Source organism: Rhinopithecus bieti, unplaced genomic scaffold, assembly GCF_001698545.2.
Source record: "Rhinopithecus bieti isolate Rb0 unplaced genomic scaffold, ASM169854v2 scaffold_20101, whole genome shotgun sequence".
In the NCBI taxonomy this organism is placed as follows: domain Eukaryota; kingdom Metazoa; phylum Chordata; class Mammalia; order Primates; family Cercopithecidae; genus Rhinopithecus; species Rhinopithecus bieti.
The window spans coordinates 1,278,040-1,299,775 of NW_016810242.1; the positions used below are offsets into that span (position 1 = coordinate 1,278,040).

The 21,736-nt window shown below is 38.7% G+C and overlaps 1 protein-coding gene across 3 annotated transcripts in view; it reads left to right on the forward strand.

Annotated features, from left to right (window-relative positions):
- The window catches only part of PAPPA2 (pappalysin 2), a 310,433-nt gene that overhangs the window by 192,318 nt on the left and 96,379 nt on the right, over positions 1-21,736 (forward strand). For all 3 annotated transcript variants that reach the window (XM_017891696.1, XM_017891697.1, XM_017891698.1), the window contains exons 13-14: positions 4,575-4,710; positions 4,929-5,145. In XM_017891696.1, coding sequence (XP_017747185.1) covers positions 4,575-4,710; positions 4,929-5,145 — 353 coding nt within the window. The remainder of the gene's footprint in view (positions 1-4,574; positions 4,711-4,928; positions 5,146-21,736) is intronic.

A 21,736-nucleotide genomic window follows, 5' to 3' on the forward strand; every position in this document is an offset into this window, starting at 1 on the left:
ACAAGACAGGGATGCCCTCTCTCACCACTCCTATTCAACATAGTGTTGGAAGTTCTGGCTAGGGCAATCAGGCAAGAGAAAGAAATCAAGGGTATCCAGTTAGGAAAAGAAGAAGTCAAATTGTCCCTGTTTGCAGATGACATGATTGTATATTTAGAAAACCCCATCATCTCAGCCCAAAATCTCCTTAAGCTGATAAGCAACTTCAGCAAAGTCTCAGGATACAAAATTAATGTGCAAAAATCACAAGCATTCTTATACACCAGTAACAGACAAGCAGAGAGCCAAATCAGGAATGAACTTCCATTCACAATTGCTTCAAAGTGAATAAAATACCAAGGAATCCAACTTACAAGGGATGTAAAGGACCTCTTCAAGGAGAACTACAAACCACTGCTCAGTGAAATCAATGAAGGTGGATTTCTTAAGCCCAAGCAGTTCTGCATCAGAGACACTTTCTTTCGATCTTACCCCTCACCAGTGACCAATGGTTAGATTGTGTAGTTAATGTGCAGCTTTTGGATGAAAAATCAACTGAGTGTGTGAGACTGGCTTTCCCCATCTCTCAGAATCTATCTATCTGTCTATCTGTCTGTCTATCTGTCTGTCTGTCTATCTATCTATCTATCTATCTATCTATCTATCTATCTATCTATCTATCATCTATCTACCATCTATCTATCTATCTGTCTATCATCTGTCTATCTCTCTATCTATCTATCTATCTATCTATCTATCTATCTATCCTTTGTACATTTTCTCTTTGTTTCAAAATATTTTGTAATGAATTTACTGAGCTAATTTCACTTGCAATCCCTCTATCATGATACCAGTTCTCAGACCTGAGAATCACTTACTTTTCTAACAGGACTTGTCTCCTACCTGATACCTAGCTAAAGTTTTTCTTCCTTGTAAGAGACATGCTTAAATTAATTTTACATTGTACATGTAATCTATGAATTTAATCTCTTTGTTAAAACAAATAATAAAATGTTAGACATAGCTAATAATTCTTTTGACTTTCTAGCACTTTTATTTTTTTCTTATGGGGCAGCAGTGATGCACATCTCAGATCTGAGTAGCCCCTGAGAGGTCTTTCAGGAGAGCTTTGTCATGAAGAGGACAGCTGTTCACAAGCATGCATTTGGAGTGATCAGAGGAGTGTTATACTTGCAGTGGCAAAGGTGACACAGGCGTACAGCAGAGCTTCCTACTGTCAAAGTGTCTTCCTGATGTTTCTGCTTGTCTTTGATGTCTAGGAGCATAAAATTCATTATTTGTCTCTAATAAAGTAAAAATAGTCTGGACTCTCTCTCTCTATATATAAAATGTATTTCTTTTGTACAATTCCTTATATTTCCATATAAAATGTGTTCTCTATATATATATGTATGTATTACTCATTTAAATATATCTTTAAGGTTGCTCTTTCCACAGCCAAGTCACAAATGTATATGTAAATATATATATATGTATTTGTATTTGTTATATATTTAAAATATATATTTTAATAGTATTTCTAAATAAATAAATCTTATATATAAATATATTTATATTTAAATTTAAAGTCACATACACATATTTGTTACTTGGTTGTGGAAAGAGCAACTTTAAAAAATATTTAAAATAATGAATACACTTTTAGATTTCATTCACAGTGCCCAAATTCTAGAAGTTTCTGTGTCTCTATGTACAACTAAGAAGTAGATTTTTATACAAATACATTTTAAAAATAAATTTCGGAAAAAAGCTGTAAGAAAAGTTATATATGTATTTTAAAGTAATAATTTATTTTCATAGACTGCAATTTATAAAGTAGAGATATATTCTATACCAAGGGCCTACAATATTGATTATTTCCATGGAATTAGATCTTGGAATACCAGTTCACATTTCTACAAGTATCAATTGAAAATAGCATATATGAAATTTTTTAGGCTATACATTTCAGAAAATCGCAATTCCCCATATATTAAACATACAAATGTATGTTTAATTAAAAAACTTTTTTTCACCTTTTACCCATAGGCTAAATTTTTTTTTTGAAATACAAGTTATTGAACATTGAATTCTTACTAAATAATAGTCACCATTCTATGTATTTTTACCTGATTTCATTTAATATTCATAGTCAAGCTATCAGTAACATCACTATTTCTTAGTTGCAGAAAAGAGAAACCCTAGGCTCAGAGAAGAGAGATATATTGCTCAGATTTACCAGCAAATAAAGATCAATCCAAGAATTGAACCCAGAGTTTCTGCCTGGCTTACTCTCTCTCTAGAACTGTGAATTTACTTGGTTCCTTTTGCCTCTGCTTGAATTTATTATACATGTATATGCAGATTCATGCTGGTTTCTATTTTTGAAGATCCAGTAGCTGTATGAGAGTTCACACTTTCTTGTGCTAGTTGCTGTTGTGAACATACTTGGGGTCCGAGTGAATGAAACTTGGCTACCTTTCTGTGTCCCTGTGAAAGGAAACGCCCAAGACTCAGCATTCCATAACTTGATCAAACACTTGTCTCTGTTTGCTTTGTGTAGCCTAAGACTCCTCTCTGCCTGTGTCTTCTTTGTAAGCCTCACCTGGGGTTTTCCTACTTAAGCCATGGCCTGGAACTCCTGGCATAGCTTCTTCCCACAAATCATGGCACAGAGACACTGCCACCAGGAACAGGCAAAGTGATTTTATATTCAGAGACCCGTGGAGCAAGGAGGCATATTGCTAGGAGATGAAAAATAGGTTGGAGATTTAGGCAGGACCTTCAAAACGTAGAAACTCACACCATAAGACCTACCTTTATTAAGTAGTTTCAGGAGGGTGAGACCTATTTTGGGATCCAACAGAAGGTGGGAAGGCTGGGCTTCCTCCTTGTTGAAACCACCCTACTCTTCATGCCTGAGACCTAATGGGGTGAAGTCACCAGGTACTTGTTTGGATTCTGTTCCTGGCTCAGAAAATGACACAGAACTTTCTTCCAGTACTCAGGTCTCTTTTGTGGTGTATGAAAAGGAAGAGGTTGTGGGAATTCCCAGGGATCTTTGATGTTATTTGCTGCTGGAGCTGAGGGCATTGAGTTGGGCTCTTGGTTACCTTAGGGTGTATTTCATGTCTAGCCCTCATCCAGACAGGGACAAAGGACTTCATATGGCAAGCATAACCTTGGGTCTGGATATTTCTTAAGTTATGAAGAAATATTTGTTACTTCAAAGAGGAGAAATAAAAAGGGGGGAAAAGACACTGTGAAAAGAGAGTGTGTGGCTGGTCTTTCCCTCAAGGAGAGAAAGAAGGGAGAGCTGTGCTGCTTTGACCACTGAAAGTCATAAAATAATCCTAATTAAGCCAGCAGTGCAAATGAACACTGTAAACACACTGCCAAGGCTCAGGAAAAATCAGTCTGTGGACAAGAAAGAATTTTGTTAAAATGAAAACATGTTTTACTCTCCTGCTCCCCACTTTTAGAGGAAGGCCCTGTCATTAGATGTTGTACCCTGCTTTTACACTGGGAACAATTTTCCTGGAGCTTCATCACTCTTAGAACCTGAAAAAATGCTAGAGAAAGGCATGTAGAACTTTGTAAGATTCAGTTCCAGATTCTGATCATACAACAACCATATAACACCAGGGACAATTGGGATTTATTCTCAATGAAAATTAAGAGAAATATTCAGCTATGGGAAATAAAATGAAAGTAGAATTACCACATCAAATAAGTCCAGTGTGGAAGATGAACACTGGACTCTCAGCAGTAGCAAGAATCTGCTCTTCATCATCCAACATCTCTAAGATGTTTTTCTTTTTCTATCAAAGGATTTATAAGGACAACACTGCCATAGCTCCCTCTGAAAGCCTGTTTTAGTGTTAATCACCCTAACCATCTGGGGATATACCTGATTAATACATGAATTTTCCTGTGTCCCATTGTTGGCTCATTTTCCTGGCCGGGGACTGAGTATACATGCTTGGTACACCCAGAAGATTCATGAGGATAAACGGTTGGGCAGATTCTAATTTCAGAAGCAAGAGACTCTGCAACAGCATCTCTATCATGTCAGAGTTCACAAGCTATGTGAGAGGTTCTGATACAAATTTAGGGGAGAGATAGGAAGATGAGGAAAGATAACTAGACATGGCAGTTCAGAACTTGGAACAGTTTAGAGCAAGATGCTAGTTTGATGATTCTCTACTGCTTTCACTTTGGCAATAAGGAAGTACTTATTGCACTGGCTACGCAGTGATTTTATTGTCTCTGGCAATGGTTTCTTTGAATGATTATTTTGAGAAATTTAAAGAAAGACAGGTTCAAGTGAAAAAAAAAATAGTTGAGGTATCAGTCTCAGAAAAAGATAGGATGTTCAGCATCTGAAAATTATCTTTCCATTTGATCTTGATGTTTGATACAAACTTGAATACCTTTCTGTGTCTACTCCATATTTTTACCATTTGTGAAAAAATAAAAAAGGAAGCTCTTACTTTATAAATGGTGAGCTCTCTGAGAAGAATAAAAATGGTATGGCACATGTCTTGATAGCTCAATGAAAATAATGACTCACACGTAAATGTGCTTATGCTTAGGTGTGTTTCAATAGACCAGGAGTGGCCAGAGCAATTTTTATTTTTTTGACAACTGATGGCCTAGTTCCTGGAGAGCATCGGCAGCCGACAGTGACTCTCTACCTGACCGATGTCCGTGGAAGCAACCACTCTCTTGGTGAGTCTGACAAATATCCCTTTAGGGCCACTGGAGGACAACCCGGTAGACCCAGAAGTCAGCTTGATGTCTGTCTTTTATGTTGTCTGGGATCTCGCCTACATCCTACATCTAGGTTTTGGCATCATCCACCTATTAAGAGGATAAAATGAATACAAGATATGGAAACATGGTACTAACAATGGCTGAAAATATGATTCATCTCCATTTATCTTCAGGAACCTATGGACTGTCATGCCAGCATAACCCACTGATTATCAATGTGACCCATCACCAGAATATCCTTTTCCACCATACCACCTCAGTGCTGCTGAATTTCTCATCCCCACGGGTCGGCATCTCAGCTGTGGCTCTAAGGACATTCTCCCACATTGGTCTTTCGGCTCCCAGTAACTGCATCTCAGAGGACGAGGGGCAGAATCATCAGGGACAGAGGTACAAAGTTCCCTTTCTTTTGTTTCTTTTTCTTGGAGCTGTAATGAATGGCTCACATTTACATAGTGTTATGTATAGAGTGTTTGCTCAATCACTAACTGAAAATGAATTTAGGAACTACTAAAAGACATAGGAAGCAAGGAAAGAATAATCTGTGGAAGGCACACTTGGGTTTTATATTTTGTTCTTCTTTCCTTCGCTGACCATAATTTTTATGTAAATATTTAATGTCTTTACAAGGTCTTAACATCTTTTTTACATATAAAACCACCAACTTCAAATCAACATTGTTATATAAACTGCCAAAAATTCTCTGCCAAAAACTCAATGTTCCCTAAGCAATGTATATTTTTCCACTTATTTCCACCTGGACAGTGTATATAGCAAGTTTAACAATTACTTGCTAGGGCGTGTCATATAATCTTTTAGAATTACATGTGGAAATAGGAAATGCATTAGCTACATATGTCTTTCTGTGGATGTCTGTGATTGTCATCGTCTAGACAGATGTGGCTATGAGGTTCACTGGCATCTCAGCAGCAGCTATTGGAGGGATTGTACTCACAGTGTTGGTGTGCCCAATGTTAGGGGAAGGAGCTTCCCAAACACAACAATCTGTTCTGCATTTGGGCTAGAATCATTCTATACATGGTCTAATCAATTGAGTGAGACTACAGGTGACAGGGTTCATTCCTCAGCAAGGGAGGTGAGATCACTTAACTTGTTACTAGGTGATTATGATCCTAGTGACAAAAGCTGGGGTTCCGAGAAGTACTCCATCACCAAAAAGAAATTCTGGTGCCACAAAGCTCATTCAAGGTATCCCAGATACTCAGACCTCACAGGGATGGGCAGTAGAGAGTACTAGTATAGCATGTTAGTTATCTATTGCTGTGTAGCAAATTATACCAAAAGTTAATGGCTGAACACAATAAACATTATCTCACAGTTTCTGTGGTTGAGGAATCTGGATGCAGCTCAGCCAGGTATCTCTGGCTTAAGATCTCTTATGAGGTTGTAGTCAGGCTGTTGGCCAAGGCTGTAGTTACCTCAAACCTCAAGCAGAGCTGAAGAATTCACTTCCAAGCTCACTCCTGTGTCTACTATCAGGCCTCAGAAGATCCGCATCCAAGCTCACTCATAGGTGTTGGCAGTGAGCATGCTCACACAGAAGTGGCTCAATTCCTTGCCAAGCAGGCCTCTCCACAACTATCTGAGTGTCCTTGTGACATGGCAGCTAGTGATCCAAGACAGAAAAAGAGCCAAAGACGGTGAACACATGAGAGACTGCCCAAGAAGGAAGCCACAGTCTTTTCATAACATAATATTGGAAGTGACAGTCCATTACTTCTGGCATATTCTATTCCTTAGAAGTGAGTCAGTAAGTTCAGTCCATACCCAAGGGGAGGGGTTGGCATAGGGACATGAATCTCTGGGGGCCAGTAATAATAGTTTATGTTAACTAAGCATTAACTGTAAGCCAGGTATTGTTCTAAGTGTTAGAAAGGGATAAACAGTAAGGGGTAATGAATATCATAAGGTTAACTAGTTCATCTGCAACTTTAAAGTCTTCTTTCTTAGTGAACAAATGCTCCAAATATTAACACAAGAATGTAGACTATTAAAATAACATTTATTAGAATTATGGCCTCTCTCTCTCATATATTTTCAAATTATATTCTCTACTGGCTCTACCTCTGGCCTTAAGCCATACAGCATTTCTTTCAGGTCCCTGAAACATGTGTTCTTGGTGAGCTTTGCACATAATGTTCCTTTCCTACTTTCTTGACTGCCTTCTAATCCTTCTTCACTTAACTCATACTCTACCATCAAGATTCACCTTCCGTGAAGTTTTGGCAAACTTCCTCGCTGTTCCCATAGGACATACTGCATGATGCAAACTCTGCAAAAGCAGCTGTCACATTGGGTGGTAACTGTTTATTTACGTGTTGTTCTTTCTCATTAAACTCTGAGCTTCCTGTAGTGGATAATTCTGCTCAGTATATCTGAATACCTACAGAGGGCCTAGCACATAGTAGATATGAGAAACTGTTTTAGATGACAGTTACCAACTTTATCTCTAAATACTCCATGGAACAGAACTGAACAAGAAAAACAAAAAAGTAGAAGTTACAGCCTTTCTAGACAAGAGGAACAAGAATTTCCCTTACAATCATGGCTGTGAAGTTTCAACAAAGAAGTTGATTAATTATAATTACTGCTGCTAGTTCTTTTTCTCATGTGGCACTGCGGGAAAAACAAGTTTTATATGCATGCATGCAAACCAGGAGAAATAGGATATGATTCTCCAGTTTACACTGTGTATCTGGAATGCATAAGCATTTCCAAACCACATGTGACTGACAGGAGCCATGCAAATTGACTTTTCCTTGTCAGCCAGCAAATCAGTGCAATGTAGTAAATTTTGATATACAGGGAGCCTAGTAAATCTCATATACTTTAATTGTGAAGATATCTGAAACCTAAATCCCTATGTATTCTCAAAGAGTCCAAGTGTTTTTGCAGCCTGTATCAATCACGGTTGTATATGTAGATGTACCACAATATAAAACCCTCAAATTCTGGGCAGTGAGAGGGATTCCTGGCTACCTCCTTCTTACCCCTTATGACCTGAATTCCACTGATACTTACATGGGCAGGGGAGAGCTGACAGATGCCTGCCAGTAGAAGATGTGTTTTCCATTTTGTATTTAAACATTACTGACCAGTGGCCCATCCCTCCTGCAACACTACACTTTAAAATCAACCTGATTGGCCCACAGAATCTCAGATGAAAGCCAGGAAACCTAAGTCTGCCTCTCCAGTGATGTTCATCATGATCTTTGTCTTGGACAAAGTAATTTCTCCTTGCTTCCCACTTAACAACTAACAACACAGAAGAACACGAAAACTCTTATCAATATGAAAAAGCAAGGCTGGCAGCCAGAATCTGTGAGGATTTCCTCCTGATTGCAAATGTATTGGGGTTAAATTGAGAAACATAATTGGAAATCAAAGCAGGCACTTTTTATTTTCTGGAAAGAAAAAACCATTTAAAGAATAGAGCCATACTAAAAGAGGAGAGGGAAACAGGTTATTCTTTCTTCATTCCCTGGCTCCCTTAACTTTGTTCTGTCTCAGTCTTGTTTCCCATTCTGTTATGATGACTACCCAGTTTATGACCCTTTGGGCTTATTCTACTGATCATGAACCCCTTAGTCTTGAAAACCAAGTTTAGTTTTCCTGATTTTGGCCACCAGTGCTCAAGAAGAGCTCAATTCATTCTTACCCTCCAATTGTTTCCAGCTCTAGCCACTTTAGGGATAGGTTCTGCACAACTTGCCACAATATCAGGAGCAGGCAAACCTCCAACCATCCCAGGATTTTGTTAATGGCTTTGGGAAGTGGAAACCATCTATTTTATTAATGTAATGGGATTTGCAGTCTATCTAAAATATAACCCAGACACCAACATGTTAACATACCTAAGTGAGTGAATTCGTTTACAGACAAACAGGACTCTTTCTACTTTGGAAATTTACAAGGTCAAGATAGAAGAGTTTACCAGTAGGCAAGAATTGCTATGGGCATGTGGTTTCTCCTATCGAATTTTGTTCTTCCAATCCAATGGATACAATGGAAAAAAATGATTGTAATTTCTGCGACTAACCTAATAATATATCCATAAGATCTCTGAGTGCTAAATCTTCAAAAGATATAGAACCATTTCCAGGACATGGATTGATGGCAATAATTGAAACTTTTGACTACTCTACTCATCTCTTTACAGCATTTACACTTTTTCTTCAATCTGCATAGATTTCCCTGTTTACCTGGTTGAGAATGTGGTGTCAACCTTTTATGCAATTGTGCTTCTTTCATTTTTCCCTTGTATTCCAAACAGTTTTTGATTTATATAATTTGATGTTAGATAGTTAAATATATAATTTTTTGTGAGCCTTTTATCTTTATTAGGATCATACATCTTGCCAATCCTTTTACCCCTTTAAATGCTTGTGTCTTTGTATTCTACTCTTTCTGGAATTAAAATTTCTATCCTTGCCTTCCTTTTGTTTGTATTTGTTTGATAAATATTTGCCTTTCTTTTATTTTTAACCTTTCTCTGTCTTTGCTGCCAGTGAGCCCCAGGCACATAGCTTCACTTCACTTTTCACAAAGACATGCAGATTTTGCCATGTCCAACTACTCCAAGATTTTATTCCAAAAGTGTATCCCATGGTCCTCAAGCTTCCAGGATTCTTTAGGACTCAGTAGCATTTTACCTTTAGGATGTTTATCTCCCAATATATAACGGCTTTTGCCACTGGTTCCACACCCCACCCCAGCTCACTAAGACTTTTATACTTCCTAACCTGAAGTCTTGAAATGAGTAAAGAAAAGGCAGTACTGATAGGAATAATGGCTGGAGAACAGATCTCTGACCCATGCAAAACAGGGCCCAGTTTTCTGGTCTTTACAGGGGCTGGGAAATGAAGAAAGAATAACATGTTTTTTTCTTTTAGTATGGCTTCATTACTTATTCTCTCCTTTTCAGGAAACAAAAAGTACATGGTGTGGTTTCCAATGCTGTTTCTCAATTTAACTCCAATATATTTTTCAATCAAGAGAAAATCCTTACAGATTTTGGTTGCCAATCTTGGTTTTGGTATTGAAAATAATTTTCATATTTTTCTATATTGTTGGTATTTAAATGGGAAGCAAAGAGAAATTACCTTATAGTATTATTGTGAGATTAACTGAAAATAACACATGTGAGATTTGTAGCACCTTCTAACATCAGGTTGGAGTACCACCTGGGGCAATTTTCACAGTATTCCCCATCTTTATTTTTTGCCAATCAGGTGTGCTAGTTATCAATAAATTTGTTTGTTTCCTCTTGATTCCAAATCCAGCCTTATCTCCTATACTGTAATATTAGAGCTGGATTTTTATCACTATTTATCCTTTGCCAACTGGCATCATGTTACGCATCATCAGTAGAGGGTGCTAGAGAGACAATGCCGGTCCTAGGACAGGTTTTCTCTGCTGTTTCGGGTGTGATTTCTTCTCTTTTGTTGCTGTGACATGCTTGGCCAGTGGTGTGCAGCACACCTACAGTCAAATACAGCAGACATTTTTTCAGTTGGCTCTTCATCACAGTCAACCAAATGTGGCAGCTTGAGAAACTGTGATGCTGCTGAATGCCGTGGATTACTAGCATCCCATATTCCAATGGCAAGGGACTCAGCATTGTACTCAAGACCAAACGCACAAACTTGTCCCCAGATCCCATCCTTGCGAATCTGTCTTCTAGTATTAACCCCAGTACCATTCCATCTCAGTTGGGATCCAATCAGGACACAGTAATTAAAATAGAGAAGTTTCATAAAAGTAATTCTTAACCAGTAATGGAATTAACTACTAAAGGGTAGGAAGAACTCTAACAAATAAAAGAATGATTGATAAAGGTAGCAACCATTACTTTTATGAGTGATAGAAGAGTATCTAAGAAAGGAACAAATATGGAAGAGGCCACCAACCCAAAGCTGAGGTTCAGATCTCATTGGAAGAGGTGGGGCTGTGGCACATTGTGTGGCAGAGAAGTTGTGGAGGTTCTACAGAATGGAATGGGGCTGGTAGTCAGTAAATGCTCACTGGGGTGCAGGTAAAAGCTCATGAAGAAGCTGGCTCTGGAACGCAATTGAGACTTGCTGGAAAGCTGTCACTGTGGTGCTGCTGGAACTTTCGGGGAGTCTCCCCACTGGGCACTAATGAAACTTGATGGGAGACATCCATGGGGTGCCACTGAGACTTGTTGAGAAGCCAGCTAACATGCTGGTAAGACTTGCTGGGACATGTGGAGTATCCCTGAAACTCACTAGGTGGTGAGCACCACTGGTTGTCCCACACATGGCTGGAGAAGCAAGGAGAGGAAATCACATAGGAATGGAGGCAAGCCTCTTCATCCTGCAATGTCTCTCCAGTGCCATCTACTGAAGAAAAAAGTGACATGCTAGCTGGTAAAGAGAAATGTTTTCATGTTCTAGCTCTAGTATCAAAAAGCAGAACAATGAAGGGTGGATTTGGAACTGAGAGGCAGTAAGTTGAAAACCAGCAGAGAAAGTCTTGTCAAATAACCAAGAAGAAACCCCTTTTCTCTGTGTCTTTTGTGTTCCACACAGGAGTTCTTTCCTGGGTTCAATACTATTTTTCTTTTTCTTTTTTCTTTTTTTTAGAGACAGAGCATCACTCTGTCACCCAGGCTAGAGTGCAATGGCACGATCTGAGTTCACTGCAAGCTCCACCTCCCGGGTTCACACCATTCTCCTGCCTCAGCCTCCCAAGTAGCTGGGACTACAAGTGAATACTATGTTTCAATATAATTTCTGAATAGATTTGAGCTAATTAGAAATTCTTTTTTTAATGTTTTGAACTTAAGTCCTAGACCAACATAAAGTATAAATACCTTATTAGTTTATTCAGTATAAATACAAATTCTGATTGAGATGGAAAACAAGTAACAGATACTGATAAATATAAAATCCTAGTGGGTTCTAAGGTTTGCCTTAAACTATAACTTATCAAAGCCAAGTGTTCCAGTATAAAATTGAATAGGATATTAATCTTTTAAAATAAATATCCATGTAGAAACTAGGATATTTCTTCTCTCTCTTGTTCTCACTCTCATTATATGTGTATATGTGTGTGTGTTTGTTTGCATGTGTGTATTCATGTGTTTGTGTATAGAAAGAGATAAACTATTTGTTGTTCAGAAACCATTTAAGTGACTCAATTGAACAGGAATAATTTTTCAATTTAGGAAACTGAGACTCAAGTGCACAAATTTACTTTATTTGGGATTAGCAAAAGTAAGACTAGAATCCAAGTAACTTGTTTCTAAGAAGGAAAGCTATTATATAAATGGCAAACTATTTCAGAAATCTACTCTCATGTCTACTACTCTTCAAGAAATCCTCCCACCCTCTCTCAAACTATATTTTGATTCAGGTAACAAGAGTTTAACTAGCCCTAGAATAATCAAATAACAGCTGTATTTTACATCTACTTATGTAAACGGGCATATTTGTTTAGAGGAAATGATGACTTGTAAATTCAGGCTCCAAGTAATACAGGCAAGCTGGAGGTACCTGATGGAGTAGGTTACCAAGGGGAAAATTGTAAAGATACTTTGGACTTTTGGGAAAGTGTAGGAAATATTTAATTCAGATTAGGGCAATTTTATGGGCACAACCCAGAGGATTTGAGGTCAATAGAAAAAGAGAAGTTTTGACCCAGTCCTATGGGGTCCTAGCCCAGACCAAAAAAAATTAAAAAAATAAAAATCTTGTTTCTTAGAAAAGAAAAAAAAAATCTGAAGAAACATATTCCACTCTCTCTGAGATTAAAGTACATCTAATCCAGGAAAAGAAACATAATTTTGAAAGCCTGGCTTATGTGTGTATTAGTTTTCTAATGTTGTGTAATAATATTACTATAAATATAGCAGCTTATAACAATGCTTATTTATAATCTTACAGTTTCTGAGGGTCAGGATTCTAGGCAAGGCTTAGCTAGGTCATCTGTAAGGCTATAATGAGGTGTCAGAAATGTGTTCTCATTTGAAGACTTGACTGAGGTAAGTCCACTTCCAAGTTCACATGGCTGTTGGTATTTGGTTCTAAAAGACTGTCACACTGAGGGCTTCAGTTTTTTTTGCTGAATGTTGCACAGAAGCCACCCTTACTTCCCTGCCACATAGTCTGCTCCATTGGGAAGCTCACCTATGGTAGCTTGTTTCTTTAAATCCAACAAGACAAAGAATCTCTCAGCAAGTAAACTACAATCTTTTGTAACATAATCACAAGTGTGACAGCTTATCAACTTTGTATTCAATTGATTAGCATCATGTCACTGGTCCCACCCACACTCTAGTTGAGGAGATTACGCAAGGGTAGGGATTTCAGAAGGCAGGGATTATTTCCGTCACAATAGTTTAGCCTGAGATAGGCGAATGTATGCAGTACCCTTGGAGTTATCTGACTACATGTGTCTCATATCCTGACAGAGCCACATGCTATAGCCATGTAGTTCCAACTTACTAGACAGCTTAGGACACAAGGGATACACAAATAACTTGCTTGTAGGAAAAAAGCATGAAGGAAAAGTAGTGATTCCAAGAGTAAGGTCTTTTCATAGAAATTCCCCAGCTCTTGATAGGTGGATTATCCAAGCAGTTCTCTACCAGAGAATGTCCTCGCAACTCTCTTTCATCCAGGAAAAAACACATCTGTTTTATGAATGATACCTGTCCAGATTTTTTCCCCTTATTCTTTAGTCTGCTTCAGAGCCATCTTGTTCATGGCTCACCTGGTATTTTTATAGTATCATCAAAATGAAATTTAATCAGTAATGTTAATGTGTTTCCTAGAAAATAAGATTATAGTCATGTACCACATTACAACATTTTTCTCAGTGAAAGACTGTATATATAATGATGATTTCATAAGATTATAATACAGTATTTTTGCTGTACCTTTTCTATGTTTAGATTTGTTTAAATACACAAACACTTTTCATTGTGTTACAATTGCCTACAGTATTTGGTACAGTAACATGTGTACAGGTTTGTAGCCTAGGAGCAATAGGCTACGCCATGTAGCCTATGTGTGTACTAGGCTGTATCATATAGGTTTGTGTAAGTACACTCTATGATATTTGCACAATCAAATCACGTGACGACACATTTCTCAGAACATATCCCAATGTTAAGTGACACACGACTGTATATAAAAATACAAAAATTAAAAAGTTGTGGTTACTGTTTCGATTACCTTTATTCTGATTATTTTTATAATGATGGATAATTGAGAGTTAGCAATTTTGATCCAGTCTGGATCATACGCATATTTGCATATTTGACCACATTGGTGGTCATACACATACACCAATGTGGTCATATATCTGTATGAATATGTGTGTGTGTGTGTGTGTGTGTTTGTGAATATGTTTCACTTTATGCAAGACAGTCTTGAAAAAGGTTAATGCGATATGCATTGAATTATAAAACTAATTTTAAAATGATTTACATTTTAAGTGGTTGTACCATTCAAAAGAGCATTGTTGTTCTATTTTTAAGGTCTTTATTCTTTTAGAGCAGTTATGGGTTCACAGAAAAATTGAAAGGAAGGTACAGAGATTTCCCATACACCCACTGACCTTACCCATGCCTAGCCACTCCTGCTATCAACATCCCCTCTACCAGAGTGAGACATTTGTTAAAACTGATGAACCTACATTGACATGTCATAATCACATCAAATCTATAGTTTGCATTAGAATTCGCTCTTAGTGTTTGTTGTGCATTCTATGTATTTGGGCAAACGTGTAATAATAAGTATCCATCATTATAGTAACACGCACAGCATTGTCACTGCCCTAAAAATCCTCTGTGTTCTGCCTATTCACCAACATACCCTACATCCCTGCTGTCCCAAACTTCTCACAACCATTAATATTTTTACCATCTCCATCATTTTGCCTTTTCTAGAATGTCATATAGTTGGAATTACACAGTGCATGGAATTACACAGTTTTCAGATTAGCTTCTTTCACATTGTTACATGCATTTAAGTTTCCTTCATGTCTCCTCATAGCTTTATAGCTCATTTCTTTTTATCATTGAATAATATTCCATTGTGTGACTGTACAACAGTTTATTTATCCATTTACCTATTGAAGGACATCTTGGTTTCTTCCAGGTTTTGGCACTTATGAGTAAAGCTGCTATAAATATCCATGTGCTGGCTTTTGTATAGACATAAATTTTAAAATGTCTTTGTATAAATACCAAGGAATGTGATTGTTGGATCATATGGTTAAGAGGATGTTTAGTTTTATATGAAGATATATTGTTTTTTAAGAAAAACATAAATATTGTTGTAAAGAGCAATGACATCCTCAGATCTTTTTCCTCTTCTCCTTCTTTTCTTTTGTCTTTTCATCATAAATCTTTATTCTTCTATTTACTTACATAAAAGTAAGCCTGTACTCTTGAACAACATGTAAATTAAGAGTACCAACCCTGTACAGTAAAAAAAAAATGCATATAATTTTTGACCTCCCAAAAACCTAACTATTAGCAGTCTACTGTTGCCTAGAAGTCTTACTGATAACATAAATAATTGGCCAGGCATGGTGGCTCACACCTGTAATCCCAGTACTTGGGAAGCCAAGGCGAGCAGATCACCTGAGATCAGGAGTTTGAGACCAGCCTGGCCAACATGGTGAAACCCTATCTCTACTAAAAATACTAAATTAGGCCGGGCGCGGTGGCTCAAGCCTGTAATCCCAGCACTTTGGGAGGCCGAGACGGGCGGATCACGAGGTCAGGAGATCGAGACCATCCTGGCTAACACGGTGAAACCCCGTCTCTACTAAAAATACAAAAAACTAGCCGGGCGAGGTGGCGGCGCCTGTAGTCCCAGCTACTCGGGAGGCTGAGGCAGGAGAATGGCGTAAACCCGGGAGGCGGAGCTTGCAGTGAGCTGAGATCCGGCCACTGCACTCCAGCCCGGGCGATAGAGCGAGACTCCGTCTCAAAAAAAAAAAATTAAAAAAAAAAATTAAAAAAAAATAAAAATAAATACTAAATTAGCCTGGCGTGGTGGTGGACACTGGTAATCCCAGCTACTTGGGAGACTGAGGCAGGAGAATTGCTTGAACCCAGGACACGGAGGTTACAGTGAGCTGAGATTGCACCACTGCACTCCGGCCTGGGTGACAGAGCAGGACTCCGTCTCAAAAATCAAAACAAAACAAAACGACAACAATAACAACAAACAATTAGTACATATTTGATATACTAAATGCATCATATTCTACATTCTTACAAAAAATAGTAAGCTAGAGAAAGGAAAATCTTATTGAGAAAATTGAGGAAGAGAAAATACATTTACAATTTATTGAGTGGAAGTGGATTATTTTAAAACATATAAAATCTGAGTCAAGGAAAAATAATGAATTGTGTTATTATATGGTCCTATATGCAAAGCAAAAATCCTTAAACTGAAATTTACCTTTTGCATTAAAAACATTTACCAATAGGCTGTTATTATGGACATCATTTGGAGTCCAGCCTCTGGCTCTTGTATATTTATAATAAACCTGAACATATACATATAATTAACATGCCTGCCTTACTTTGCTAACCATGCTTATGTAAAGAAGAGTATCAAGTAATTTTCAAAAATGAGTAATCAGTGAATAATGTGTATTTGGTTTGGCTTGCAATGCCCCAGACTCACAGAAAGAGACCTACAAATTCGTGACATGAATACTAATTTAGTCACCTTCATTGTCTCTGTTAGCCTCTGTTCTTCAGGTTACTGTTCCCTGAAGCAGGGCCTGCGAAAATAAATAATCCTGGTAGAAAAATCAACAATTAGTCATCCAAATGACCCAAATTTTCCCTTTGCAGTTTATGAATTTGGGTAACATGCCATGTTAATCCTATCTTCAGGTTGACTTACTCCGGCTGCCTGGACTCCTCAGATCCCCGCCAATGGCACTATGTGCTAGTGACACAAAAGATGTCTCTAGCCTTAGAAAGCTATTCTTGAGAAGGTGAATCTGCTGGCAGAGAAGACATAGACTTATTCATTAAGTCCAGTGCAGGTGATTTATGTGTTAACCTCTATTGTTCATGGAGAATTCACTGTAGACGTGGAATTATAGTTAGGAAGTGGAGGGATGTGGTAGAAAGAATCGAAACTTTTCTGTAGAACTTCACTTCTATGTCTTTAATAGTCCCCAGAGCATTTATGGGAGGAAGTGTCTATCTCATTTAGGAGATGTAGAGACTCAGGTGTGAAAATGTTTCTTCTTGGTTATACTATAGGTTACAAATTGAGCTGGAGCTAGCTTATAGGACGTCTGAGCCCCAGTCCAGGGAGAGGAAGCCAGGGCACAGCTCAGTACTTGGCCATTCCATCCCTGCTGTGATCAGTCTCTGAGTCTGGTCTTGGGAATAGCATTATTTCATCTCTATTATCTGTCATTCTGCTTCATGCTTTATTTTTCCCTGGAACCCTCAGCTGCTGCTTTACAGATTCCCATTGTGCTTCAACTATTTGGAGCTCAGATTTGAAATGCCAACTCTTTTCCCTCCTCTTCCACCTGGATTGGGTTCCAAACCTTTCCAGCCTTCTTCTTCCTCTGCTCAGTCCTATGTAGAACCCCTTTTGATAGCCTCAAGATGTGAAGGCTCATCCTTTTTTTTTTTTTTTTTGGCTTAGGAACTGCATTTTAAAGTATTTATTTTTTGACTCCTCATCTTTTATTTTTATCATAGGGTTTCCTTTTAATGTTCCTGAGTGATGGGAAATGTTCTCTCTTGCTGCTGGGAAAGGCACTATAGAAATGAAATATGTATTGCCGTTCTATTTATTTGATTATCTGCCTCCTCAAAGCAGTTTAACAAATTAACATTGAGTCTCTTATTTTCTACACAGTTTCTTTTAAGCAAGGAAAGAATTATAGCTGCTCAATTGCTCCCTTGCTTTCTTGCCCAACTTCCTCTTCCCAGAATGATTTGTCCATAAAATAAGAAGGAAGAAGGAAAACCCACTGGAGAGGATTCTGATTCCCCTGGCAGATGATGGATGGCCGGCTGAATGACAAGTTGGCTTTGGGAGGCACAGTGAGCTATTTGAGCCTTTTCAACTGTTTTTTTGTTTTGTTTTGTTTTGGTTTGGTTTTGGTTTTTTTTTTTGGTTTTTTTTTTCTGACTCATGAGGTTATAGAGGAAAAATGAAGGGGCCATGGACATGGTCTTTTGGGTGGGCTTAATGAAGTATGACTAAGACAATTCCAGAATAGCCTTTATTGAAACATTACTTTGTCTGAGATTGTTCTTAGTGGGACACGTTCTAAGAACTAACTAGTGAAAGCGTTGGATCAAATGCTAGGAACAGGTGAAACCAGCTTAGGAAGACTTAGGGTTGAGGTCCACCCCCAAAGGAATAGACTGATTTTAAAACAACTCCTCCCTAGTGACTTATCATAGTGCCTGAAATTCCATCATTAGGAATTATTTTCTTTAAGTCTCTACAATGTCCAGAGGTCTCTTTAAAATAGTAAATAACTATATACTAGAACTAAAAGTGTTTTAAGTCTTTATCAACTATATAACAGAAGTATTCTCTTATGGATTTTCATAATTCAAAAAATAAACCCCATGGCCCTGCTGAAATGTAACCTAGTGTAGCCATTTAGAAGTTTTAGAGAACAAGAGAAGTAGAAAAAAGTGGTATTGAAAAGAGGGATTGGCCGGGCGCGGTGGCTCAAGCCTGTAATCCCAGCACTTTGGGAGGCCCAGATGGGCGGATCACGAGGTCAGGAGATCGAGACCATCCTGGCTAACACAGTGAAACCCCGTCTCTACTAAAAAATACACACACACAAAAAAACTAGCCGGGTGAGGTGGTGGGCGCCTGCAGTCCCAGGTACTCGGGAGGCTGAGGCAGGAGAATGGCATGAACCCAGGAGGCGGAGCTTGCAGTGAGCCGAGATCGCGCCACTGCACTCCAGCCTGGGCCACAGAGCGAGACTCTGTCTCAAAAAAAAAAGAAAAGAAAAGAGGGATTAATTAAAAATGTCACCTACTTCCCAATTTTGCTCAGGACTGGCCTTGTCGGTATAGTCTGTATTCATGGCAGCTGGTGGAGAAAGCACAGAAAATAAAAGGAAACCAGTATTTCCAAGGTTCTGTCATTTTGCCAGCCTGCCAAGGAGACAGATGCTGTAGACAGATTTGACCATAAGCTCTGGTTGAAATGACTCTCAGGCTGTGTCCGATTTTGTGTGCAACCATAGCTCTGCCGGCAGAGGAAGTCTGGAGATTGAAGTGGCAGCAAACCCAGTGCCCAGACCCCGGCTTCTCACTTTTGTCTACATAATTTAGTCTCACTGCATGATTTTAGCACAGTCTCTTCCCTTCCTCAGCCCTTGATTTCTCCATAAGCAAATGAGCCATCAATGTTGCAAGGCTCCAGCGGGTTAGGAAGAGCAAAAGAACAGAAGATAATAATACTCCAAATCTGATATCAACCAAGGACTGGTAAACTCTAGGATTAGAAGATGACAGAAGCAACGTGAAGCTTCTGTTGGGGAGTCTAGAAATTTACAAGGAAAATAAGCCAAGGAGAAGTAGGGAGAGGTAGAGTCCCAAAGAGGCCCCGCAGGTGTTTTATGTTCTTACTTCTGCATGTGAATTTGAGAGCCATTCAAGGAGCTGGGTTGCAAATCCTTCAGACTTCCATTTAGCCATAGCTTATGTACAGCCCACAGAGAAGCCAGGCTACCCTGTCTTCCTGCCCTGTAGGTACTGTTCTAGGAGTGACACAGTCTGAAGCTTATGCCCATTAAACTTCATCACGGGGCTGTGTTGTTCTCACCTAACTCTTCATGTTTCACAATTTCCCAGGCTCAGCCTATGAATGTAGTTGGGCAAATGTCATTCCCTAGTGAATAGCTTAATTTGTGTCCAGGAATAAATAATAGAGAGAGAGTCAGCAGTGCGGTCCCTTGGAGGGCGCCAGTGATCATTGATCTTTAGGAAGTGCCCCACAGGGAGATGGCTACTGCCTTTGCAAATCATGTATGTTGGGAGGAGAAAAGCATGTAGAGTTGACGTTTAAACAGCACATGGATTAGGGCCACTGACCTTCATACAGTCAAAAATTTGCCCATAATTTTTGACCTCCCCACAGTTTAACTACTGAAAGCCTACTGTTGACTGGAAGCATTACCAATAACGTAAAGTCCATTAACACATATTTGATATATCAAATATATTACATACTCTATTTTTATAATATTGTAAGCTAGAGAAAAAATCTTATTAGGAAAATCATGAGGAAAAAAAATATTTACAAATTCTTCTTCTTTTTTTTTTTTTTTTTTTTTGAGAAAGAGTTTCACTCGAAAGAGTTTCACTCTTGTTGCCCAGGTTGGAGTGCAGTGGCGCAGCACAATCTCGGCTCACTGCAATGCCCACCTCCCAGGTTCAAGCAATTCTCCTGCCTCAGTCTCCCAAGTAGCTAGGATGACAGGCATGCACCAGCACACCCAGCTAATTTTGTAGTTTAGTACATGGGGTTTCACCATATTGGTCAGGCTGGTCTCGAACTCCTGACCTCAAGTGATCCACCCACCTCGGCCTCCCAAAGTTTTGGGATTACAGGCATAAGCCGCTGCGCCTGGCCATATTTACAATTTATTAAGTGGAAGTATATCATCATAAAGATCTTCATCTTCATTGTCTTCATGTTGAATAGGTTGAGGAGGAGAAAGAATAGGAGGGGTTGGCTCTGCTGTCTCAAGGGTGGGAGAGGTGGAAGAAAATATGTATGTAGGTGGACTGGCAAAGTTCAGACTCATGTTATTCAAGGGTCAGCTAATATATACATATCTTTTTGTCGTTTTAAATAAATGATTCTGCTTCCCTGGGCAAGTGCTAGGAAGCACATTAACTGCATAGTAGTCTGCAGTTTGAATTGTTTTCATTCTTTCTTTGGTATTCCAGAGATTTTATAATCTATGTTAAAATCATGAGTTCTGAAACTTGGTGAGAGACAGGGCTTTTAAAAGAGAGCACTTTTGGCTGTGTGATGTAAATCTGTTTCTCTTCAGAAAGACAGGGGGCCTGTAGATGATACTCTTATTATTATTATTATTATTATTATTATTATTATACTTTAAGTTCTAGGGTACATGTGCACAACGTGCAGGTTTGTTGCATAGATATACATGTGCCATGTTGGTTTGCTGCACCCATCAACTCATCACTTACATTAGGTATTTCCCCTAACGCTATCCCTCCCCCAGCCTCCCACCCCCAACAGGCCCCGGTGTGTAATGTTCCCTTCCCTGTGTCCGTGTGTTCTCATTGTTCAACTCCCACTTACAAGTGAGAACATGCGGTGTTTGGTTTTCTGTCCTTGTGATATTTTCTTGAGAATTATGGTTTCCAGCTTCATCCATGTCCCTGCAAAAGACATGAACTCATCCTTTTTTATGGCTGCATAGTATTCCTAGTGTGTATGTGCCACGTTTTCTTTATACGGTCTATTATTGATGGACATTTGGGTTGGTTCCAAGTCTTTGCTATTGTGAATAGTGCCACAATAAACATACATGTGCATGTGCCTTTATAGTAGCATGATTTGTAATCCTTTGGGTATATACTCAGTAATGGGATTGCTGGGTCAAATGGTATTTCTAGTTCTAGATCCTTGAGGAATCACCACACTGTCTTCCACAATGGTTGAACCAATTTACACTCCCACCAACAGTGTAAAAGCATTCCTATTGCTCGACATCCTCTCCAGCATCTGTTGTTTCCTGACTTTTTAATGATCACCATTCTAACTGGCATGAGATGGTATCTCATTGTGGTTTTGATTTGCATTTCTCTGATGACCAGTGATGATGAGCGTTTTTTCATATGTGTGTTGGCTGCATAAATGTCTTCTTTTGAGAAGTGTCTGTTCATATCCTTTGCCCACTTTTTGATGGGGTTGTTTTTTTTTTT